The sequence below is a fragment of the Chelonus insularis genome, unplaced genomic scaffold (genome assembly GCF_013357705.1).
Source record: "Chelonus insularis isolate UGA/USDA-ARS -01 unplaced genomic scaffold, ASM1335770v1 contig_168_pilon, whole genome shotgun sequence".
Lineage (NCBI taxonomy): Eukaryota > Metazoa > Arthropoda > Insecta > Hymenoptera > Braconidae > Chelonus > Chelonus insularis.
Genome location: NW_023276407.1, coordinates 37,669 through 61,889, shown reverse-complemented (window position 1 = coordinate 61,889; position 24,221 = coordinate 37,669). Strand labels below are relative to the sequence as shown.

Sequence of the window (24,221 nt, the reverse complement as noted above, 5' to 3'; positions counted from 1 at the left end):
GATATTTTCTTCAAAAGGGGATACTTGAATCTAATTCTCGCTTCGAAATTGATACATTTGCGGGATAAAAGTAGATAGATTTGTAGTAATAAATGTAATGAATGACTGTGACAGTAGCAAGGGGAATTTGCGATATAATACAAGAATATTCTCTCTGTGGGCATCACAAATTGCCGATAACGATCTCCCGGGCAATTTCAACAAGTTCGTTCTCTACCCCCACGAACTGATTTCCATTGATTTACCTTACATTTGGGGTCGCGAACAGATGCGATAATATTTGGATCACAGAGTGATCACTAATTTTTGATTCAAGCTCGCATAATTGTCATTCATGTTGTTAAATTGTACCAATTGTTATTTGTAATCCAATTTTAATATCTACTATTAATGAGGAAATATAAAATCAAAACTAAATTAGTGTTCTTATAAAAGTACTAAATTATACTTGAAGATTTCACCGATGAATATTCTTATTTAATAATTTTATGCACTTATCAAATACAAAAAAATTTAATTAGTTCATAAGTAAAATGAAAATATCGATTATATTGATATCAGTTAAAGTGAAATTTTTCAACAATAAACGTTAATTTTTTCTTTCAAATAATAATAAATATTTCTCGATAACTTACTACATAATAGTCCAATTTATATAAAGGGATTTGATGCTATAGAATTCTGAGATAAATTGCGACAAATCGTAATATTTTCGCTCAATGATTTCTCAAAGAAAGTACAAGCTGATGTACCACGTAAAGAAGCATTGTGTTGAAGAGATACGTATATTGAAGTTCTTTTCTTGTTCGAAGACACTCTCGAAGAGAGATGATGGTTATGCGAAAAGAGTGCTTGAACACGGACGTTGGTCAGGCTCCCGTGGTTCCAATTACGAGAAAAAGTCATTCCTGTCCGCTTCTTTTTCTATACCACGCTATCTGCAACTCTTGAAAAACCGAGCACTTATTTTCATTTTTGCCATCATTCTCTATTCCTTTGATTTCCATTAGATTAATCCTTACATTTTCAATCTAACTATTAAAATAAAAAAATGCTATAAAAAAGGTTCATTTTTAATAAACGGTTTTTAAATAATTAATAATCACATAATATTTTGAATCAATCTATTTAACTGAAATCAATCTAGTGCCTTTTTCTCGTAATTAATTGAAATCATGATAAAAAAAAGATAAATGTATTTTTTTTTACTAGAAAACAGTTATAACTGTTTTTAGTATATTTATACTAACGATAAATTATGTAAATTACAGTGGTTAAAACTCACTCAAAGATATCCTAAAAAAAAAAAAATAAAGCAAAACATTTATTTATAATTTATCTGAATGTAAATTTTCAGATGACATTATATAGAATAAAGAAACTGACTTGTTTACTACAAGCGACAGTTGATTTGACAAAGCCGCGAGTCCATTTATGCGAGTGAATATTACAGAGTGAAGTCGAGGGGTAGCTTGTTATCCGCTCATTGAAGTTAACCACGGGGCTAAGTACGTTGTGCTCTGTTGGGTGGTGAGAGAAGGGAAAGGTATAGGAGTATGATGACGAGGTGTAGGAGGAAGATAAGAGAGAGAAACTTTTGGAGCTTGAAGGCGGTCTACAGAGCCAGCCAATGACGGACTAGATCGTTGCCGGGGTAACCGCAGGGCTTTTCAACGATCATTCGACCGAGATTGAAAAGTTAGCGCGTTGAGTGGCGGGTCGAGACTTCTCTCTTGCTCCCGTAAGTTGCCTCCAGGGGTGAAGGACACAGGATTAATTTCCAACTACATTCCTGATGCTCTAGAATGATGGTTATGTTATTTTAACGCTGGTTTATCCATCTTCCCTTGCACTTCTCTGGCTATTACCCCATCTATCCTACAAAATACACGTACATCGTTCAGAGCTTGCTAATTACTTTTTATGTCAATTATTATCATTTTTTTTAATTGTGAAGTTAATAAAGTCTTTTTTTTTCTAAACGATTCAATACTAATTTTATTATCTATATTTGTATTTAAATTATTCCTTCACTTCTATATATTTTAGCCTTTTGTTTATTAAAAATACTTTATATTTGTTTTATTTGTTACGTAAAATGGTTTTTCTTTTTTAAAAAATAAATTTTTGTAATTTTTTTGTCCTTAACTTTTAAAAAAAAAATTACAAGCTGAAAACTACTTTGTGCTTTTTGACACGTGTCTAATTAATTTGCTCATGCAGCCAGTAAACCTATGTGAATTAACTTTGCACATGTAAACACAGAATAATGTACATGTGCTTTACCTTGGTAATATTTATGTATATGTAGAAGAAGAGTTAAAAAAAATTAAAGAGACTTGGATAAAAATTACATACTTTAATTTGTTCAAAGTTGTGAACATAATCAACGTACAGTCGTAGGTGAGATAATATTTACTGGAATTTTTACAGCCTCTCCTGTTCATTATTAATACATTAATTATGCAATAATTAAAATATTTGAAGAAGTTTAAGTATCACAGTTTGTCAATAATTTATACCAATAGAATTTTTCTATTTTTCTGCTTTATATTTTTAATTTCTTGGAGAGTCCTGTACTTATAAGAATATTGGAAAAGTAAATTATTAAAATATAAATTGAAAGAATGGGTCTGGGCTTAATTTGTATCCTGACGACGAACTCTCCATTAATTAAAATTCACAATTTTTTCATCTTTTGATTTTTATTGCTTAAAATAAATTGCTATAATTATAAACAATATATAATTGTTTAAAGTCTTATGAAGTTATCAACAACCATATTGTATTGACTTCAGTTGTCAGTAATGTAATCATCTAATAAATATAATTTATTCCAATACAAATGTCTTCTTTACTCAACTTATTCTATTAAAATGAAATTTGTCCGGAACATGCTTTTAAATGTCTTAAAACTTTAAGAAATGATAAAATTACGAATTTCAAAAATCGATCTCACTATAGTAACTTCTTAATAGGAAATTGAAAAACACATTTAACTATTTGCAGACTACAACTGTTACAATACATATATTTTTTATACGGTTCATCATTATTTAAATAATTATTTATATTTTGAAAGTTTCAAAATCAGAAATAATAAAATAGTTATTATGCAATGACTATAGCTTTGTTATAATAATTAAAATGTAACGCGGTTGAATACATTCATAACTTCAATATTCTTGGAAAAGGGAAGCTGGAACAATAGAAAGACACTTCATCTTTTGTTTTTACTTCTATAATACGATTGTTTTGTCTATTGTTTCTAGTAACTCTTTCGCAGGTAACGAGACTTGGCCTCAATTATAACAAGTTTGAAAATTTAAATGCCTAAAGGCTACAAAAGTTTAAGGATGCCATTAGAAGTATAGCTTTTGATTATTTTATAACAATATTTTTTTATATTTAATACTTGTATACTTCATCTGTATATTATATTATACTTTTACTTTACTACCTCTGGAAACTTTCATTTTTTTAGTTGATTTTATATACTTTACCTTTTACATTTGAGATCAAAAATACTAATATTGTTAGTGATGTTATCTTCAAAAGTACTTGCTTTGTCGGTAAAAAAAATCTTTTCATTACCATTAACTATAATATCAATGACTTTATTACATCGATAAGTAATATAGAAATCTGATTAATGAATTGTTGCAAAATGATCCATTTAAAATGATAAAAAAAAAAAACATTAAATACAAAAATAATCTAGGAATAAATTCTTAATCTCACAAAATATATTAGCCATGTAATTTTCATATCATTCAGTAAATTTAAAAATCAATTTTCAATCATTAATCACACCTCAATGATTGAATAAAAAAATATATTTCATTACTTACATTAATTAATTTGTACTTTAAACATTCATCATTCACTGTTCATCTTCAGCTTTTCGAATATCCAAGTATGGTGTAAAATCAGCATATAATGATTTATCAAAACTACTTTCTAGTACGACAACAAGAACGCTGTCATCACAACGTGCTTCAACGGCACCAGCAGCAGCATTAAGCATTTCTTTGACATTTTCTAATGAACAATCCCATATACGGAGATCACGTAAATTTAAAGATTGCCGTATAAATGATATCAAACCCTTGCTTGTTATTGATTTACATCCACTACACTTCAATCGTTCTAAATGATGAAAATTGTTCGCCAAAATATCATCATCTACTCTTGATATTTCTGATACATCTAAATTTCTTAATTCGGATAAAGTATCAATAGCTTCAAGACCTCTTTCTGTGACATTTTGACAATCTAAAAATAATTAAAAAATTATTTTAATTCATTTAAAATAATTACTAAATAAAGTTTTCTATTTTTTTTTATACTTACAACCAATATCAAGAGATTCTAATTGTCGACAATTTTTTGCTAGTTTTATTAAAAATTCATCAGTTACTCCTTTTCCTTTAATGGATAATACTTGTAATGTTGTGATATTGGGGATTCGCAATAAAGCTTCTTGTAAAGCAGGTTGATCCATTTCCAGATCAACCAAATATAATTTTATTAAGCGAGGTAATTTACTAATAAGTTCTAAGGTATATGTATTGATGTTGTATTCACGTAACTTAAGAGATTTCAGAAATCGAGCATTTGATAAAATCTAAATTTAAAAAAAAATAAAGGTTATTAATATTGTTCGTATACGTTTTTATCTTTTTTTTTTATTCAAATGAAGTATTATATATATTATATATTTAAATGAAAAAAATTACCTCATGTAAATGAGTAAGTTCTTGACCATGATTAGAGAAACATAAAACTAATTTTTCTAGGTACTGTGATGGTGAATATCGGAGACAAGCATCAACTCCTTGACCACATGCGATAAACTTGACAACTTTGATATTTTTATTCATTGCCAGGAGTTCACCAACTCCTTTAAAATGAGGTTTTTGCATTTCAAGAATATCAATATGTTCAATATTATGACAGTATTCACATATTGTAGATATAAAATGAGGATCAAAAGACTCTCCAAACTCTTCTAAAGCGAAGTGTCTAATATATTGACCACAGCGTGATAAAATAAGCTTCAAGTGATGAGATTTCAGCGTTCTTAAACTGACATAATCCTTTGTGCCTTCCACGACAGAAGATTGTGCATCACGTGGTGATGTGATAACGAGCTTCTCAACCGCCTCCCAAGACTTTCTGCTTACTTTTTGCCACTGTTTACAAACTAAAAAATCCATTAAAATAATCGTTAACAATCCATTCAAAAAAAAAAGATTAATTTTAAGTAAAATTTGTATCTCTCATAATTTATATTTAATAATTATACCTCGTTCTAAACGAATTCTATCTATTACAGGTGTATGAAGAAATATTTCTTTAAGACATTCATCGGTTAGAGTGATCCGTTGCCAAATATCTAAGTTGTTTCCGTCTAAAAAAAGTTTATTATTTCTATTATTGTACTTAAAAATAACTAATTAATACATAGTTTTATATTTACCATTTCTTTTCTTTTTCAAAGTGACATCATAACCGTTGCAATTGGACATCATTGAAACTATTCCAAATGCTTCAAAAAGTTTCTATAATTCGAAAAATTTTTTTTCAATATTTCACTTATTCTTAAAATAATAATAATAATAAATCTATCAATATATTTAGAATAATTTAAAATTTTAATTTTAATAAAAAAAAATATGGAACAATGAATAAATGTAAAAAAAGAGTAATTGTTTAAAAGATTAGATGATGACGCCATTGATAACCATCTGAGCTGACATTGACCTACACGTCAAGATATAACTCTCACATGGCACACGCTCACGCATTTTATACGGATATGAGTCGTATTGACTGATCTACTCACCCAAAAAAAATGCCGTTATCGCAAATGAAAGCTTTTCATTAAAAGAAAATACGTCTTTTGGTAACAATTTGATTTCTTCCAAGCACATAGAAAATAATATCAAGTATATGAAGTTATCACCTCGTCTTAATACATAATTATTTTTGTCTTTTCCTTTATTTGCAATTATTTGAGAGGAGAAACTTATGATCTAATGCTTAACTAAATTTTTTTCGTCGTTCCACGTGCACGGCCCAGTGATTTCTGCTGTTGAGAATTCGGCGGGTTGTCCCCCACCCCAACTAGTAATCCCTATTGAACTTGTCCCGCCTTTTACCAAATAAAACTCGTAGGACCACGTTGTTCTTTGTCTCGTGTTTTTTATCATACTTAGAGTTCATTTGTACTCCCAAATACATCCACGAATTCACAATTACCATCATAATAGCTTGTAATAAACATAAAAAAATTCATTATAAATAATATCGATTGTTTTGACATTATTTACTTGAAATTATATGAAGAAAGTAAAAAAATAATGACATACTATACGAGGACGCACGTGTTGAGCTTCGATGAACAGACGAGATTTTCGCGCAGGCGTAAATTTACTAACTAGTTCCTGCGTATTCTCCTATTATTTCTGTACAAGAGGACGAAAATGAAATAGAGCCTGTATCTTTCGTCTTTCGATACATGAAAATAAATTTCATAGAAGTTTCAAAAAACTTCTTCTGCACTTATGACTTCCTGTTTAGAAAATAAGTTAGTGCTTTGAAGCTTAAATCTAAATTAATCCTGCTACTTTATTCGATATTCGATGTCACCAAGATCGGAGTTGTATTGCAAAAATACTATCAACAACTTACACTTTTGTTTCTGTAAAATATTCAGACATAAATACATGATGAAATTGAGTTAGTTGTAATAAGCAATTACTGTTAATGAAATATTTTAAAGTAGAATAACATAAATTAATATTAATATCATCTAAATAAAATAAATAATAAAATAGTTATGAGAAAGTAGAAAGATTATCCTGTCATATGAGAAATAATAGCTTTTTCTTGAGTTTTTTTATTAGTTTTTGAATTGGAGCTTTCTCTAGTGCGAGCTTTCAAGAGTTTATAGCACCCTGGTGATGAGAATGCTTCTGGCGCCTCTTATTTGATGAGTGACGAGACATTGATGAGTCTATAGTGGGAAAAATCTCTTTTGAATGGCTTTCTCTTTCTTTTTTTTTACTGTAAATTGAAAATTATTTGTACTTTTCGGGTACCAATATATATGAAACAAAATCAAATGTGAAAAATTATTTCAACTATGTAATCCTGATTCTGCGAATATTTTTCGAGAACTAGAACTAAAAATTGATTGGAAACAGAAAAAATATCTAATAAAAAACACTCGTTGGTCCTGGAGTCCTGGTGTTGGAAATATTTCTGGAGGTAAATATTCTCTAAGAATATCTTCTTTTCAAATCTTCAACTTAAAAAAAGTCTTGAATAAAAATTATTTTACTCAAGTTTGTATATCACCTTGGTGTATGATCCATAAAATTAAAATTTTTTTTTACAGGATTTCAACTTTATTTTTCAGATCAAAATATTTTAGTACATATCTCGTAAATGAATGGAGACGACGACGATGATGTTATGGTGGGTCAGTTTCTCTCAGAAGGACGTAAGATAAAGCGATTCTTCTCAAAACGCATACTTATCGCCCTCGAACAGACCAGGCGGGTAAAGAATCCAGTAGGACGTTTTTCAGGAATTTGGTAGTTGACTTGCGCACATTGCAAAATGTTAGAGATAATTCTCTACTTTCTCAGTTCCTGATACAGCATTGTACTTGGTATATTCAAGTTTTATGAATGAATCCTATGTGAATGATGTCTTATGGTTATTCTCTTAAAAAATCTGTATCATACAAAAGTATATGAAGTATATAAATATGATGTTGTTTTAGACTACTTGAACGATGTTGTATTTTAATGATCAAGTGAACATATAAAAGAGGAAGCTAACATATCTCATGTCTTCTCTAGGAGTCTGAAGTCCTGGGAGTAGTGAAGAATTTTCCACGTGTGTTGATTCACATCATCCACAACTATGCCATGCAATAGAAATTTAAACGTGTTAGTTCAAGTAACGAAAAGTTTCCTCTTCTTCCCTTTTTTCATATATTTTCAGGAATTCAATGACCTTTAGTAACGGATACTATCATAAATTTCTACTTCCTGCTTCTATCCAGTATTTTCAGAGATTTGGCAACGACGTTTAATACGGAAAATCTAAACATTAGTATTTTCCTATTAATCAGTATTACTGGTAATACATTCTATGAAGAAATTTACGAAACTTACTTGAAGAAAGAAAAATTCATTTTATACTAATAAATTTAATCAAAAATACTTTCCCTGTTTATAATGAATGAAAAAAGTAATAACAAATAATAGTTTAATCATTGAATTCATATTTTTTGTTTTCCTGTTTGGTAAAACCTTTGAGAACTTGTTGAAATAATTGTATTTGAAAAATACGTACAATTCTGTTCGTTGGACGGTGAATGTACCAACTTTTAAGGATATAGCATCCTCTAAAATGGTCAAAATTCTGCGCAGGACGACCAAAACCCTTCAGGTATGAGCAACCTACCTATTCACATGTAGCCTTGATCCCGAAATATGCTTCACGTTTGAGGCAATTAAGGACATTAGCGTAGGTGCCACTACATATATTGTTAATTATTGCGGTCGTTTAATACTGTCAATTTCAATTACAGCTTTCAATTGCTTTTCCATTATCATTAATTCTCTATTACTTTTTTTAATGCTTTGTCTGATTTAATTGTTAGCTTAAAAATAATAATAAAGAGTAAATAATAGATTTAAAATTAAACAATATTTAACTTATTTATTAGATAGTAAAACTAATTGTCAAAAAACTAATGATTTCCTGTAAAGATTATTTTTCGTTCATGAGTCAAGTGACGTTTGTAAGCTTTAAATTGTGATGAAACAAATGAAAAGTTCAGTCATATGTATCTGTTACGTGATGTGACGTAGCGACAATGGGATATTTTATGCAATAGGAAAACAGAAGCAATGAAGAGGAAGCATTTAAACTAACCCCTTAAAAGGAACATCTTATATGAATTCTATCCATTGATAAAAATAAATTTACCAGGTTCTATTGATATTTGTTAGCAAAAAATGTAACATGAATTAAGATTTCAAATATTTTTATCCAACGCTGTATTCCATATACATTTATTTTTATAATTTCTTCATCTATTTCTTTTTACAGAATATTTTTAATTTGAATTGAAATTTTTTTTAAATGTTATTCCATTTTATTTTTAAATTATCTTCAAATAATGAACGATAATTAAAAAAAGTCGGTTAATTTTTTTTATCTAAAATTAGTAATGCAAGAATTTTTGTAAGAAGTTTAACGAAAAATTGACAGTCTGTTTTTAGAACCAGGCATTCGACCTTGGCTATCAAGTAAACCAGCTTGAATTTCTGCTAAAGAAGGTATACCATTAATGTCTCCGCGTGCAGCTACACTTGGTGGTGACTTAAGTAAACGACGTGCTACTCTTACTATGTCATTAGTTGATACTTTGTCTAAAAAAAGATAAAATATATTTATAAACAGAAAATGACAAATTTTCCTTAAATTTCTTCGTAAAAAATAATAAAAATATCAATTTATTCTTAAGAATATCTATATGATTTTAAATATTATATTTCAAATTGTATTAAATAAGAATTTTACTTTTTGCATAAATTGAAGAAATATTATTTATTTACGAATATGACATTTAATATATTTCTCTAAACGATTATGTATTAGAAGCTGATATAATTAAAAATACAAACCAATCTCATGAATAAAATATTCTGGACGTTTACGAGTTCCTGTTGCCAAAACTTGACGACCAATATCTTCAAAAACTACAGGTCTCTGTTCTAAATTCATAAGAAGCATCGACTGCAATTGTTTTTTAGCTCTCTGAAATAACAATTTTAAAAAGTTTCGAAAACTGGAATCATTACTATTCCGAAAAATAATGTCATACCGCTAATTCACTCTCACTTGTACTTTCGGCCATGGCAACAAGTTCTTTGACTATAACTTCTACCATTTCCTTTACATATGAAGGTGTTGAAGATGCATGAATACAAAAAAGACCAGTATCAATATATGCGTGATTATATGCTGTTGCACTGTATAACCAATGATACCTGAAGTAAAGATGAAAAGATCAAAAAATATAATATATGAATTTCAAATAATAGAATAATTGTTATTATTACCTATTAAGAACATTTGTGTACAAACGCGTGTACATTCCTTTACCAGGACCACCCGCACTAAAACTTCCACCACCTCCCATCATCATGTTTAAAACACACATAGCAATGAAATCTGGATCTTGATGAGAACATCCTTCAAGACCTACAACAACATGAGAGAGTTCAGGTAGACCACTTGGTCCTGCATAGACTGGAACATTACATTCTTCCTAAATACAAAAAAAATTATTTTGTCAAAATTATTTAGTAGTAACTTGAACAAAGTTTGAAATTATTTTATATAATAATTATAAATACAAAGTATTGAGCCTACTACTACTAATCCACCAGTATATTGTGCTATTGATTCATCAACCGAATTGGTTTCAACATTAGCCAACGCAAGACTGGAATCTTCATCCCAAATTAATTTTTCGTTTAGAAAGTACCTAAAAAAGTTTAAGTTGTAATTATAAAACTGAAAAATTTTGTTTATTTTTTATTTTAATGATATAAAATTATGTTACCTTTCAACAGAATTGACAAGATCTTTATGCTCAATACCCACACCAGCAACAACCATTCTTTTCGGAGTAAAATGGTTTTTTAGGTACGTAAACAAAATGTTTCGATTAATTTTTTCAACATTCTCGGGTGGACAAATTTTTGGAAGCCCCAAGGTATTATCTCTATATGCAGCCTGAAATGTATTACCTGAGATAATTTTCAATCGATTTGAATTATTCTACTTCAAAACAAACATACAGCATGTATCATATCTATAAGTATGGGTTCTTGTTCTGGTCGAGTGCTTAAAGTCTCCAATTCAAATTGGACTGTTTGTCGAGCAATATTTACTTCTTCTTCAGTGATCTTCGGCCTTAAAACAATGTCTCCAAGAATTTTTGTAACTGTATCAAGACCTTGACGTTCAGCTGATGCTGCATATATGATTGTATCTCTAGATGCTTGACAATCGCATATTCCTCCATGTTTTTCTAACGCCATCATTATATTATCTTTATTTTCATAGTTTTTTGTAGACTATATAAAAAATATTATTATAAAATTGGTTTTGTACTTATTTACATTATTTACTTACACTAAATGCCAATTTTTCAAGAAAATGTGAAATACCACTGGGATAAGCGACTTCATATCGTGGCCCAGAATCAATCAACACTATAAATAAACAATTTTTTAGTAGGAAATAATTAATGTAAGTTATATTTATATATTGGAATTGTAAACTATAAATTGACAAAATTGTTTTATTTCTATTGAGCAATTGAAACCTTTTATTATTAGATTAGTGTTAAACATGAAATATTGAAAAAAATTACCTCCAACTGTACAAAATTGTCCAAATCTATTTTCTGAAGCAATTCTTAAACCATTCGATAAAACTGTAATTTGAGTATTCTGCGTATCTTCTCTAGCATTCGAATAAATAGGTTTTGGTAAATTTGGAATTGAATCTGTCAATGGTGGAAATCCTGTCACACTTTCCAATAATTTAGGAGATTTTACTTTTGATGAAAAACAATATTTTCGTAGAATGTAAAAATCTTTTTTGTGTATGCATCTGTAACAATTATCCTAATAAAATGACAACCAAAAAATGACGGTAGAGAATTTAAATATCTTTTAATGATATAATATATCTTAAAACATGCAATTTTGTTTTCTGTTATAATTTGTTAAATATTTTAACTGGAACATGTAAAGGTTAGTTTCATAAAATATAAATTTTGAGTTATTGTTAATTACCCGTGTTTAATTGCTACTGTCAGCGATGTTTGAGGTATTCTAACCAACATTTTTAAATATTATTAGGCTATGTTCATGAATAGTTTTTATTTCAAACACTTTTTTGCAACACATAGGCTATTAAAAAGATGAAACATGTAATCCAGTGAGAAATAAAGTCAGCAGCAAAAAAAAGTACCTCAATTTCAACTTTCTTCACGTGGATTAGCAATTGTGCTTGCAAATTTGCTCCCAAATGTAATAATAAAAATGTTACGGCACTGAAAAATACTTCCAGATTGGTTTGTTCATACATACATCCATACACCTGGGTCCATTAATGCGCCTTGATTGTTATCTATTAAGCCCGGCCTATACCCTCCGAGTAATTACCGACTGCAGGAGAAATTTTTTTGTGTAGAGAGTTTCTAGTCTATCATTTTTTAAGTCTATGATGTATATCGAAAAAAACCATGAAATTATTTTTAATGACTTAAATATGATGTTTAAGGACGTGAAATTATATTATCTTTTCTTTTTTTTATTTTTCTAATTATTAAAAATTATCTTTGATGTTTGTAAAGGAAATACAAAACAATTTCAAATAAAATAATAAATTTATTTGATTTCATTAAATATAATGGATTTTATTTAAGTGCAATACTTGCCGTAAAATTATTTCAAGACTTTCTGTAATTTTTTAAATTATAAATATTTACAAAAATAGCATTTAAAGAACAAAGATCATCTTACTCGGCCTTTAAACTTGGCGCGCAATTTTGTACAATCTGTGAAACTGTTTTTGGTATAATTAAAAATAAATCTGTTTTCTTTTTTCTTAGATTTTCTTTCATTTCATGGACTAAGGACATAACGATATATCTAATTTATTTCTGTGGCTAATTAATGTAGTGTTGAAGGGTTTTCATATCATATCTTTGTTTATTATAGAAGAAATTACGAATTTTAAAAAGTATAACCTTAAAGATGCTGATTTGGTACCGCCATTCATACTTGGCGCTCGAGAATAAACGTGTCTCTTGATTCTCAAAAATATTTTAGTATTACTTTTAATAATTTATTGTATGTAAATTTGCACATAATACTATTTCACTAAAATGGCTGCATTACTAAAAAAACGAGCTTTAGCAGAATATTCACAGACTCAGGTAATTATTTTATAATAATATTTTAACGTTTTTTTATATCATTTATAAACCAATATTCTTTCGTCAGACTGTTGGAGAACCTCCGATAAAAAGACTTAGAACACTTCGATTAACTTCTGGGGGAAGTGCCAGCAGTATTGGAACTACGAAAAATGGATCTGAAGGCAATTCAACACTTGCATATCTTGAATGCTTGGAAAAATCTAAAGGAGGAAATGATGCTCTCCAATATCTTGTACGAATTTCTGACATTTTATGTCGTGTGACTCCAGATGATGTTCCTATAGCTGTTACGAAATTAATTGAAAAATTTGGAGTAGAATCTGAAGCTGCTGTAAGAGCAAAAATTCTTTGGGTTTTAGCAGAATTGGGAGAAGTAACACCTCACTCATCTGAAAAAGTGCGAATTATCGATGAAACAGCACGACTTTTGAGAACTGAGGAATCTCATAGAGTTAAAAGTCAAGGATTATCAACTTTATTGAAATTAGGGGATTATAACCGAGTTACAGTATTGAAAATTGCTCGAGAACATCTTTCTGATACTTGGCATGGTGTCCAAACGCGATGTTTATCAATAATTGGTCGATATTTATCATCAAACTCTACTAATGATACCCTTATTCTTGTTAGTAATTATGCAAGATCTCAGGATCCACGTGTTCGTGCTGCAGCTTTTGAAACAATGGCTGAACTTCATACAGAGCGTGGATGCCGTCTTACTTTAAATTTTTTTTCAGAAGCTTGTGCTGCCCTACGAGATGATTATGAAATTGTACGGCGAGCTGTTTTGAAGCTTATTTGGATGCTAGGTATGGAGTATCCAGATAACATTGTTGTAGGAACTGATGGAGAAGATATTCGTATGATAGATAGTGCATTTTCAAAACTTTGTGAATTAGTTGGGGACTTATCTCCACGTGTTCGTGCGTCAGCAATGAGCCTGATGGGTTCAATGACAAGTGTATCGAGTAGATATATTGAACAAGCCTTAGATAAAAAACAGATTACTGTTGAAGATGAAAGTTCTGAAATACAAGAACGAAGTGCATCTTGTGGTGCTTTTATCCATGGATTAGAAGACGAATTTTTGGAAGTACGAACAGCTGCTGTGGAATCATTATGTAGATTGTCTTTAGAACGACCAAGTATTGCACGAATATCTTTAGATTTCATGGTAGATATGTTTAATGATGAAATTCAAGATGTAAGAATAAAAGCGATAGAATCATTAAGAAAAATGTCAGCTAGTGTGATACTTCAAGAAGATCAACTTGAGACAATTTTATGTGCCCTTGAAGATTTTTCAGATGAAGTTAGAGAAGGATTACATTCAACTTTAGCGGCTAGTCGTCTTGCTACCATGAATTGCCTTCACATGTGCGTTAATAAGCTTATTGATAATTTAACAAAATATCCTCAAGATAAAGACAGCATTAGAAGTTGCTTAGCTGCCTTAGGAGCTTCTCATCCATATCTTACATTGCCTCTAGTACCTCAACTTTTAGGAAGACATCCTTTCTTCGATACTCCCGAACCCGATGTTGATGATCCTTCCTATGCTAGTGTTTTAGTTTTAATATTTAATGCAGCTTTGCATTGTCCAAGTATGCATGCATTATTTTCTGAGCATGCCGCTAAACATTATCACTATTTAAGAGATACTATGCCACACTTAGTACCAAGACTACGACCGGCATTGGCTAAAGCACCAGGAATTGGAGTTGACGAAACAGATGAAAAAAGTAGAGATCGAAGAGGACGAGAGTTTTTAGAAAGAATGGTAGCTGGCGTAGAAAATGCTAGACCTGGAGGAAGAGTTTATATTCAACTTTTAGAAGCCGCTGCAGTTGATCTTGATAGATTGGCAGAAATGGATAAAAAAATGGAAGGGGCAGCTCTTTTTACTGCACTTTACGTTCGTTGTTTAATTTTACTTCGTTCAGCTATTAAAGAAATTAATGAATCACAACCTGACGCGATGTCGAATAGTTTGATACCTTCTTCGGGTAGCAATATTTCTTTGTTATTGAAAAATGCACAACAGTAAGTATATTGCAGTAAATGCATACATTAAGAAATGAAACGTTTTTGATCATTTTTTTCTCATATTTCAGATTACAACACAGATTTCTCAATGTTAAAGAATCCGAAATAACACTTGCAGTTGATGTATGGCTAAAGGCTTTAGCTGTAGAGCTCATTAAAGTGACTAAAAGTGCAACAGGAAGCGCACTACCTCTAGCTCGACAGTTCTTATCAGAAACTGATGCTCTTCTTCAAGATAATTCGAAATTGCCCCCGTTTTCTCATGCTCTTTTTTTACAAATTCCATCTTTGGGAGAAGCAAAACCTGGATCATTGTCACGAATACTCTTACCTCTTTTAACGAACCCTCCTGCACAAGGTGAAGAAAGACTTCCAAGACCATCAGCTTCTACAAAAATTTGCCGAGCAATTATTGAAGAACCTCGAGGAGATGCTGATGCAGCTTTGAAATTTACTGGAGGTCTTATTTTAGGTATACCATTGACTGCAAAAATTTTGAATCTTCGTGACCCTGGAACCATTAGAATTAAGCTAAGACATCCAGATCAACAAGTTCAGTTGTTGTTACCAAAAAAAGCAGACTTGAAACCACAAAATTTAGACAGCAATGATTACCGGTTGAAAACAACAGTCTTATTATCACATCAAGTTTGGATGGAAGCATGCAATGTTGAAATATCTATTGCACTTCTAGTACCTTCAGTCAATTCATGTACACATTTACTTAATGATGATCCGTGTGTTCTTGAACTATGTAAACCGACTAAAGTAACTATTGCACCTAAACCTGTTAAGAGGACAATATGAGACGATTTATATATGTTTTTATGAAAATAATTAATGAACTTATATTTGTTTATAAAATAAAAAAATATCAAAAACTTTTTTTTCATTGTATGTTTATAGAGCAGTAAGTTTCATTATTGTTAAAATAGTTAAAATTACATTTTTAGGGTGATTATTAAGATTAAAAAATGACATAAATAAATATAGAAGTTTTAATTTTTTTATGAAAAAAATATATATTTAATGAAATATTTGTCAATATTAACATAATCCGGAACCTTAATCATTATATTTTTAAAAAATAATATCACTATACTAGATATGACTAAAAAAACTAAAATAATTAATCTGTTGATCATGATCGCCAGGCTGTAAATGAATGTCCACCAGAGAAAGAAGGTTTTTCAGCAGTTGGACTTTTTTGTGCTAAACTTCCAAATGTCAGACCAGTATCTTGTCTTGCTAATGACTCGAAAGTATTACTGCCAGTTACATTACCAAATACTTTATCAGTTGGAGTATTACTAAGAGGAGGACTCGATGTTCCGAAACCCATAGTTCCAAAACTAGAACCAAATGTTGTACCAAATTCTGGTTTAGATCCTCCAAATACTGGTTGAGAGCCAAACACTGGTTTAGAGCCGAAAGTTGATGGTGTTCCAAACGCAGCAGTGTTAGCCATTGGTGGTGTTCCAAAACTCGGAGCTCCTCCAAATATGATTCCTGTAGGTTTGGGGGATCCACCGAACATAGATCCCATGGAAGATGAACCAAAACTTGGTGGAGAAGTCGGTATTCCACCAAAAATAGAAGTTACTTTAGGACTTGTGGTGCTTCCACCAAAAATATTTTGTGTTGGACAAGTTTGAATAGCACTGAAAGGCGAAGCATTCGGAGTAGTTTCAGGATTTGCGAGAAAAGGCTTAACAGGACTTGCAGCATTCATGGGTGATTTTGTCGATTGTCCAAATGGTGATGAAGACATAAGAGCTGGCATTGAAGAAGTTGTTGAAGTTCCTGACACTGCTGGTTTACCAAAAATATTCGAAGGTGTGGCACATGTTGAAGGAGGTTTTCCAAAATTGATTGATTGACAAATAACATTTGATTGCATAATTGATGTATTAGATGGCTGTGAAAATCCATTTGAAGCGTTACCAAATAATGCTGGTGCTGATGTTGTTACGACAGATTTATCAGAAACATTGGTAGAAGTTAGAGGGTTAGTATTAGTAAATATTGATGCTGATGTTGATAAATTCGTAGTATTACCACCAAAAATATTGCTACCTGTTCCCATTCCGAACATTTTTGATGGTGATGAAACTGGTGTGGTGGTGTTTGCAGGTGATAATAGTTTTTCTATAGTAGTTCCACTCGGTAGATTGATAAAAGTATTAGCTTCTCCTGGAGGCGATGCAATTGGTGTAACAGACATTACTTTTCCAAAGTTTATAGTAGTTGCTGTTGATGATGTCAATGTCGGCGTAATTAAAATAGGTGCAGCAGAACCTAACTGGGATTTGTTAGTTAAACTTTGGGTAGACAAACCCATCATCATTTTAGAAAAATCTGAAGCAGGAAGTTTAGTTGTAGAACCAGTAGCAGCAACAACAGGAGTAGTCACAGTGGTATTAATAGTAGTAATTGTTTGAAGTGGCAATGATTCCGTTTTAGCTAAATTTGAAATTGTAGTATCTCCAGGTTTTACGGAAAGGAAAAAAGTTTGATTATTAACAACAGGAACAGCAGCAGTAGCGGTAGTGGTCGGAGATTTTCCAATGTTCTGATTAAATGATAAATTCTTGTTAAGATTAGAAACATTTTGCTGTGTACTAGCTACAGTTGAATGAGAATCATTAAGTGACAAATTGAAACTGGTTCCAGAATTTTGAGGCGCATTTGTTTGAGTTCCTCGAGCTTGTTCAACTTTAACAGTTGTAGCTCCATTCAACAAACCATTTTCAAGAGAATTCGTTTGAAATAATGAAACAGATTGTGCTGAAGTACATTGTTCTGTTGATTTGAACGTAAATGGAACTTTTGGAGTATTTTCTTTGCATATGACAGGCACAATACTTTCTTGTTTTTGCTCCAAAGACCCAGAAAAGAAAGGTTTAAGATTAATTGGTGTAATTGATGGAATTTGTGTAGATGCAGCGGTTGGTTGTATTAAAAGAGATTTTATTGTATGTGGAGATGTTGTTATGACTGATTTTTCGTTAAGTTTAACAGATGTTTGATTTCCAAAATTAAGAGAAAAGGCGCTTGTTGAAAAAGTTAATGGTTGTGTTTTTTGTTGGGTTACTGTTAGAGGTTCATTTCCTAATTTTGCTACAATACTGTTTAAAGATGCTAAAGGATTTTGAGATGTAGTAGTAGTTTTTATTATAGATGTAGCAGGTGAAGTAGTAATGGTAGTAGTAGTTATTCCAGTAGTAACAATTGTAGTAGTTCCAACACTGACGGGAATAATATTAGATACAAAAGTTGCACTTTTTGTTGATGGAACATTGACTTTTGGTAATTCACCACTAAGTTTATTAGTTACAATTTTTTCTTTCACTTTTGGCGTAATTGTAGTTTTATTTTGTGATGTTAAAGAGGTAAGAGTAGCTTTTAGTTTATCTTGCACTGGAGAAGGATTTATTGCTTTAATAATTTTCGGCTCAGTTTTTAGTAAAAGATCTCTTAATCTCATTTGTTTTTCTCGAGTAAAATTTTTAGTATTATTAGCAATAGCTCTACAACGCATTTCAATTACACCACCATCACCATTAATTCCAGAAGATCCTGGAATATTAGAACTTATATTCAACTTGGCAATAGATCGATTTAAACTAGATATTTTATTTCCTCGAGATAAAGTTTTCCATTTTTTCGATAAGTTGTCAAGAGCTTCTTTTTCTTTCGCAATAATTTCAGCATGTTTTTTAAGATTTTGATAAATGAACTCTAAACTTGGAATTTTCATTCTTGCTCTGTCTTGAGATTCTTGCTCTACCCAATGAATGTCTAGAGCTTTTATAGCTTGAAGTAATTGAGATTGAACGTGAGAAAATTTTTTCTGCAATTCTTCAATTTTACTTCGATCGTGACAATTTTTTGGAACGTCACAAACATTCGCTGAATTCCTAGATTTAATTTCTTCAACCCAAGCAAAAGTTTGTAAATATAAAGCTTTTAAATAAGACACATCACTTGCTAAACTATTAGTTGTTTCCATCAAATCATGTCCAAATTCATTCATTTGAGCACATTGAGTTATCAATTTTTGTTTTTCTTCTTCTGCTCCTATATCCCAAGTTTGTGGCTCTAGTTTACTCTGTAATTCCTTTTCAAAATGAGTTATTTCTTCACAAAAATTTCGCCAAAAGATGCTATCATAATTGATTTTATCTACAATTGCAGCAGCTGGATCTGTTTGTAATTCTTTCACGGGTGAGATTCCAATTCCAGGTTTTGATGAATGAATTTCGACAGATTGTTCTGACCGGGATCTAGGAATCTTCAATTCAACTTGAGGTTGGACAGAAACTTGTAATGTTAACACTGATTGAGGAGTAGTAGTAGGTTTTTGAGGTTCAGTAAATGAATTTGGAGTTGGAATTACAGCTTTTGGCCTTTCAATAGATGATTCTATTTGTTTTGGACGAGGAGTACTTGTCACTCCTGTATTAAGAATGAAAGAAATTTCTGAAGGTAACATACTCGTTCGTTGAGGTAGAACAAATTGTTCACTTGGAGGTGAGCAAAGTGACGGACAATTAGGAAATAAATTGACCATATGGAAACTTATAATTTGTCCTGAAGTACCATAGATATAAAGGATAGGAACTGGATGTGGTAATGTACTTTCTGGCCCCCAAGGTAATATGATTGTTGATGACTTATCAATAGCCATACCAACTGGATAAGACTCAGAAGTTTGCACTAATGGGAGCTGGGCTCTTCCATTGTCATTTAATTGCCATTGTTCCCAATGAGCTCCGTTATCAAGAGATCCAAGAACTGCGATTTCACCACTACTACTACTAGCAGCTATAATTAAATTCCATTCTGGCACGTGATCAAAGTAATATCGAGGTAAATATTCTGCATCAACATCTGGCATTCCATAAGTAATATCTTCGTAACATGTAAAAATTGTTTTAGTATCGCCTTTAGGTGCGTCGATAATTAAAACATTGATTCGACGTTCATTAACATCCAAGTATGCAGCACAAAATTGGTAATTACTAATCCATAATATAGATGTAACTCCACCAATAGGCGGAGAAGGCCCAGTAATTGTTCTTGCAATTTTTAATTCAGGTTTTAATTGAATAATGTTTCCATTTTTGCATCCAATAACTAATTGTTTGCCTTTAGGACTCCAAGCAACACATTCAGCTTCTAATCCTTGAATATTTTCTAATGCTATGACATTTATTGTTGTTTTTTGATCTGGTTTAATTTGAAAAGTACCAATTGAATGATCACTAACAACAGTACAAAACATTTCTGGAATCGCAGGATTCCATCGTAGATCATAAGCAAAAACGTTTTGACTTACATTTGAAATAACAACTGTATTAATAAGTTCTAATTGATTTTTTGATATTGAACTAGCTTTATAAATATGAGCCGTTGGTGAATTAAATGTTATTCCTACATAAGAACAATCACAGCTTATAGATAGTCGAGATATAACTGATGGAAGATTATGGTCGAGTCTCCAATCATTAGAAAGATTAGATTTAAATACCGTTAATTTATTTTCATAAGCAGTATATATTAATCCTCTTTTTGAATCCGCCAAAATTAGATTACAAGAAATTGGTATATTTTTAAAATTCTCATAAGCTTGAATTAATTGGTCTTGTTTGAACTGAAATTCCTGTAACAAAAAGAATAAGTACTTCCATATTCAGTAGAGGTTATGTAAAATACTATTAAAGATATTATTATAAAATTAACGTTAGTTGCAATGGCTTGCTCAATTAGAAAAATTAGTAAATAATAAATATAACATAAATAATTTAATGGAACCGGTTCGAATAATATATAACTTTATTTATAATCAAACAATTATTAATATTTTTGATATAATCAGTAATAATATAAAATTGATAATACAAAAGATTGGTTTTTTACCTGAACATCTTTAGGATTCGGTGCAGGCTTCATTATAAAAATATTGAACACTTTTTATTTGAGCAATATTTAATAATTAACCTTGAATAATTTTGAAAAATGTCAAAAACACAATTCTTCAACGTTTACGGTTGTAATTTTAGAGCATCAAAAAGAGAATCTCGAACTCGAAAACATTATTGCCAACTTACAAAAATAATGATGTAAACAGTGATTTATTTTTGTAGTTGTGGTTCGTTGTAAACGAAATGAACAAATAATGATTCAACTGATGCTTGTCCGTTATATCAATGCATCTGCTCCAGTGAGTTTTATATTATCTGTCAAACAACGTCTTTGTATAAGCACGAACAGGAAACTGTATAGAAATACATTCTAAACAAGATAAAAAGAGTCATTGAGAACAATAATTTGTAAATTTCTGATCAGTTAATGAAGGAAGTTTTAATCAAAAATTTTTAATTCTTTTATTTTTGACACAGCTTCTTTCGGAGTGAGATTAAAGATTTTTAATATTTTTTCATATAAAAGAAAAAGCAGTGTACATCAAATACCAGTGCCAGTGACAAATGTGTTGATCTGGACGTCATGTTAAACGCGTACATTTTTTTAACAGCGATAATGAACAGCGATATCACATCCAATAAATATGGCGATCTTGTAATTTTAACGTGAACCAGAAAGGAGTGACGAAATCTGACGACGACGAACAAAAGGAAAGAAGATATTGAAAAATAAAATAAAACAAGATTAAAAGAAAAGAAATCTCATTCCTTTTTTATCTTCAGTTTAACTCATTGTTTTATATATTTATATTAATTCATTGAGTTCATCTCTTCTGGATTTAAATCTAAGATACTTGAGACTGAGATTTATTGTAGGACCAAAGAAGAAGATAATTCTCAATAGAAATGGCCCGAGAGTACGACCATTTGTTTAAGCTGCTTATCATTGGAGATAGTGGTAATTAATAATGATCTATAGTGCATTTAAATAAATATATTTTTCCTTTATTTCTAAATTATGCACGCTATCAAATAAATTTAACCTTCTTGCATCATGCCGGCTCTGAGTATATGAAGAAAAATGAAGTATCATCAAATAATTGTCTTCCGCATTATGAAGAGTCATAATAGATAAAAGGGGTTGTTTGTTATGACAAGTCCTTGATACAATTCTATAATATATCTGAATGAAAAGCGGGATAGATGAACTTTATTTATTGTTCAGAGGCTCTCAACTTAACATCATTTAATCTGTCAACAGTAAAATTGTTTTTTGTAAGCTAGTAATTGATTAATTAATCTTTCATTTTCTTGATAATTCCAGGAGTTGGTAAAAGCTCATTACTTCTTAGATTTGCGGACAACACATTTAATGGCAGTTATATCACAACAATAGGAGTTGATTTTAAAATAAGAACTGTAGTTGTTGATGGAGAACGTGTAAAATTACAAATTTGGGATACCGCAGGACAAGAAAGATTCCGAACGATAACATCAACGTATTACAGAGGAACACATGGAGTTATTGTTGTTTATGATGTTACTAGTGGCGACTCTTTTGCGAATGTCAAAAGATGGCTCCATGAAATAGAGCACAACTGCGATATCGTTAACAGGGTTTTAGTTGGCAATAAAAATGATGCTCCTAATCATAAAGTAGTACTAACTGAAGACGCTCAGAGATTTGCGAATCAAATGGGTATTCAACTATTTGAAACTTCAGCAAAAGATAATATTAATGTTGAGGAGGTAAATATTCTAATTAAATTTTGGTTTATATTTTAAAATATAGTAATAATGGTGCAGAAAAATTATTCTATAATATTATTATGGGTAAAATGATATAAAATGAATCAAATTAGATAGTGGCAGCATGGGGACAACAGCATCCCGAGCCATCACAACTTAAAATCATAATGAATCAAACTGAAGCAGAAAATATATAATTCAAAATAAAACCAGCTACTATTTGCAAAAAAATAGTACGAATGTAAATTTATCTTAAAATTAAAACACATTTGAAATTTTGTTTCTATATTATACAGATTTATATTAAAAAATATGGAAATAAAAAATTTTTATTCAAATATTTGATTCTTAAAATATTTTTTACAGATGTTTATGGCGATAACGCGTCAAGTTCTGCACACAAAAAAGGAAAGAAAAGAACGTCAGGCAATACAGACAAATGAAACAGTGAATTTAAGAAAAAGTACCAAACAACATAGGAAAAAATGTTGTTAGCAAATTAAAGTGTGAATTTCTTCGAGATTTTTATATTTATTCAAAAATTTTTAATAACAGGGACCGTATACTGAAAAAAGTAATAAAACGGATAAATTTTACGAAGAAGTGATCGATATGATTGTAAATGAATGAAATGTTTACAAGTGTCATAGATTTTTTGTGCTGATTGGCTTCGATGTGTTGTGGCATTCTTTTAAAAAGAATTAACGTATTATTTCTTGTAACGGTTTATGTTAAAATATGAATTCACATACAACGTGAATTGATAATGAAAAGAAAAAAAAACGGTTGATGAATTTTCTCATCAAATTAATCATAAACAAAAATCATAGAATTCTGAACGATAATTTAATAACTCAAAGAAAATTTATAACTGTCGAGCTATACACGTATACATTTCGAAATATTATTTAATAAGACATTTAGTTGCTATTTGTAAAGTGTTATAAGAAAATGTTTGAGTGCTGTAATAAAAAAAATTAAATCGGTATGAGAAAAATTCGTTACATAAATCTTATATGTACTATTAACTAAGTAATCATTACTGTAAATATGTACATCCATTTTTAAACATTTTACAAATAGTATAATCTCTATGGCCCCACTAAATTTTTAGTTAAACTTCTGGCAAAGTGGCGGAGACTAAAAGTCTGTGATAACTTTTTCAATAACTCATGAAAATAATAATCGCCATATTTTAATTATTTCTGCGATTTAACATATCAATTGCTCAGACGTTAACAATGTTTGAAAAATTCAAAGTAAACCAATAAAGAAAGTATTTGTAGTCATATCGTTGCATGTACCTGAAGCAACGACACAAATAATAACAACGAGTATTAGGTATACAATTATATATAATTTCTATCATAATAAACAGGATTTTATGTTTCTATTGTCTCATTGTTGATTTTAATACCTATAAACTTACTCTTACCTAATTGCTATAA

General features: G+C 30.3%; 5 protein-coding genes across 6 annotated transcripts; 2 read left to right on the top strand and 3 right to left on the bottom strand.

The window, feature by feature from the left end:
• Nucleotides 1-1,764: 1,764 nt before the first annotated feature.
• LOC118064196 (putative RNA-binding protein EEED8.10) lies at nucleotides 1,765-6,199 on the bottom strand. 2 transcript variants are annotated; one of them, XM_035078624.1, is made up of 7 exons: nucleotides 5,849-6,199; nucleotides 5,483-5,564; nucleotides 5,309-5,413; nucleotides 4,740-5,206; nucleotides 4,354-4,627; nucleotides 3,852-4,275; nucleotides 1,765-1,878 (listed from the first exon to the last, which is right to left on the bottom strand). In XM_035078624.1, the coding sequence occupies exons 2-6, from the start codon at nucleotides 5,532-5,534 to the stop codon at nucleotides 3,884-3,886; spliced, it is 1,290 nt and encodes a 429-aa protein (XP_034934515.1). In that variant the 5' UTR covers nucleotides 5,535-5,564; nucleotides 5,849-6,199; the 3' UTR covers nucleotides 1,765-1,878; nucleotides 3,852-3,883. The 2 variants fall into 2 exon arrangements, with proteins under 2 accessions (XP_034934515.1, XP_034934514.1); XM_035078623.1 differs by lacking the exon at nucleotides 1,765-1,878 and having other exon boundaries at nucleotides 3,821-4,275.
• A 2,955-nt stretch (nucleotides 6,200-9,154) lies between these two features.
• LOC118064207 (mitochondrial-processing peptidase subunit alpha) lies at nucleotides 9,155-12,158 on the bottom strand. Its single transcript, XM_035078638.1, has 10 exons — nucleotides 11,901-12,158; nucleotides 11,474-11,715; nucleotides 11,233-11,312; nucleotides 10,896-11,174; nucleotides 10,658-10,830; nucleotides 10,465-10,579; nucleotides 10,152-10,360; nucleotides 9,914-10,079; nucleotides 9,714-9,846; nucleotides 9,155-9,458 (listed from the first exon to the last, which is right to left on the bottom strand). The coding sequence occupies exons 1-10, from the start codon at nucleotides 11,948-11,950 to the stop codon at nucleotides 9,280-9,282; spliced, it is 1,626 nt and encodes a 541-aa protein (XP_034934529.1). The 5' UTR covers nucleotides 11,951-12,158; the 3' UTR covers nucleotides 9,155-9,279.
• Nucleotides 12,159-12,576: 418 nt separating this feature from the next.
• On the top strand, nucleotides 12,577-15,981 carry IntS4 (integrator complex subunit 4). Its single transcript, XM_035078633.1, has 3 exons — nucleotides 12,577-13,048; nucleotides 13,116-15,094; nucleotides 15,166-15,981. Exons 1-3 carry the CDS (start codon nucleotides 12,998-13,000, stop codon nucleotides 15,902-15,904), a joined length of 2,769 nt encoding a protein of 922 aa, XP_034934524.1. The 5' UTR covers nucleotides 12,577-12,997; the 3' UTR covers nucleotides 15,905-15,981.
• A 77-nt stretch (nucleotides 15,982-16,058) lies between these two features.
• Nup214 (nuclear pore complex protein Nup214) lies at nucleotides 16,059-21,163 on the bottom strand. The gene is made up of 2 exons (XM_035078631.1): nucleotides 21,020-21,163; nucleotides 16,059-20,762 (listed from the first exon to the last, which is right to left on the bottom strand). Exons 1-2 carry the CDS (start codon nucleotides 21,050-21,052, stop codon nucleotides 16,239-16,241), a joined length of 4,557 nt encoding a protein of 1,518 aa, XP_034934522.1. The 5' UTR covers nucleotides 21,053-21,163; the 3' UTR covers nucleotides 16,059-16,238.
• A 97-nt stretch (nucleotides 21,164-21,260) lies between these two features.
• Nucleotides 21,261-24,164, top strand: Rab35 (RAS oncogene family member Rab35). The gene is made up of 3 exons (XM_035078637.1): nucleotides 21,261-21,982; nucleotides 22,349-22,773; nucleotides 23,140-24,164. The coding sequence occupies exons 1-3, from the start codon at nucleotides 21,931-21,933 to the stop codon at nucleotides 23,266-23,268; spliced, it is 606 nt and encodes a 201-aa protein (XP_034934528.1). The 5' UTR covers nucleotides 21,261-21,930; the 3' UTR covers nucleotides 23,269-24,164.
• Nucleotides 24,165-24,221: the final 57 nt, after the last annotated feature.

Excerpts from the sequence above, each read along its gene's own strand:
- LOC118064196 (XM_035078624.1), bottom strand. The coding sequence starts at position 5,534 with ATGATGTCCAATTGCAACGGTTATGATGTCACTTTGAAAAAGAAAAGA. Across the intron at positions 5,414-5,482 it reads TTTGAAAAAGAAAAGAAATG|ACGGAAACAACTTAGATATT; the intron begins GTAAATATAAAA and ends AACTTTTTTTAG. Across the intron at positions 4,628-4,739 it reads AACTTACTCATTTACATGAG|ATTTTATCAAATGCTCGATT; the intron begins GTAATTTTTTTC and ends TTTTAAATTTAG.
- LOC118064207 (XM_035078638.1), bottom strand. The coding sequence starts at position 11,950 with ATGTTGGTTAGAATACCTCAAACATCGCTGACAGTAGCAATTAAACAC. Across the intron at positions 10,361-10,464 it reads ATACTGGTGGATTAGTAGTA|GAAGAATGTAATGTTCCAGT; the intron begins GTAGGCTCAATA and ends TTTTGTATTTAG. Across the intron at positions 9,459-9,713 it reads ATATTTTATTCATGAGATTG|ACAAAGTATCAACTAATGAC; the intron begins GTTTGTATTTTT and ends ATCTTTTTTTAG.
- Rab35 (XM_035078637.1), top strand. The coding sequence starts at position 21,931 with ATGGCCCGAGAGTACGACCATTTGTTTAAGCTGCTTATCATTGGAGAT. Across the intron at positions 21,983-22,348 it reads GCTTATCATTGGAGATAGTG|GAGTTGGTAAAAGCTCATTA; the intron begins GTAATTAATAAT and ends TGATAATTCCAG. Across the intron at positions 22,774-23,139 it reads ATAATATTAATGTTGAGGAG|ATGTTTATGGCGATAACGCG; the intron begins GTAAATATTCTA and ends TATTTTTTACAG.
- IntS4 (XM_035078633.1), top strand. The coding sequence starts at position 12,998 with ATGGCTGCATTACTAAAAAAACGAGCTTTAGCAGAATATTCACAGACT. Across the intron at positions 13,049-13,115 it reads CAGAATATTCACAGACTCAG|ACTGTTGGAGAACCTCCGAT; the intron begins GTAATTATTTTA and ends TTCTTTCGTCAG. Across the intron at positions 15,095-15,165 it reads TTATTGAAAAATGCACAACA|ATTACAACACAGATTTCTCA; the intron begins GTAAGTATATTG and ends CTCATATTTCAG.
- Nup214 (XM_035078631.1), bottom strand. The coding sequence starts at position 21,052 with ATGAAGCCTGCACCGAATCCTAAAGATGTTCAG. Across the intron at positions 20,763-21,019 it reads CGAATCCTAAAGATGTTCAG|GAATTTCAGTTCAAACAAGA; the intron begins GTAAAAAACCAA and ends TTTTTGTTACAG.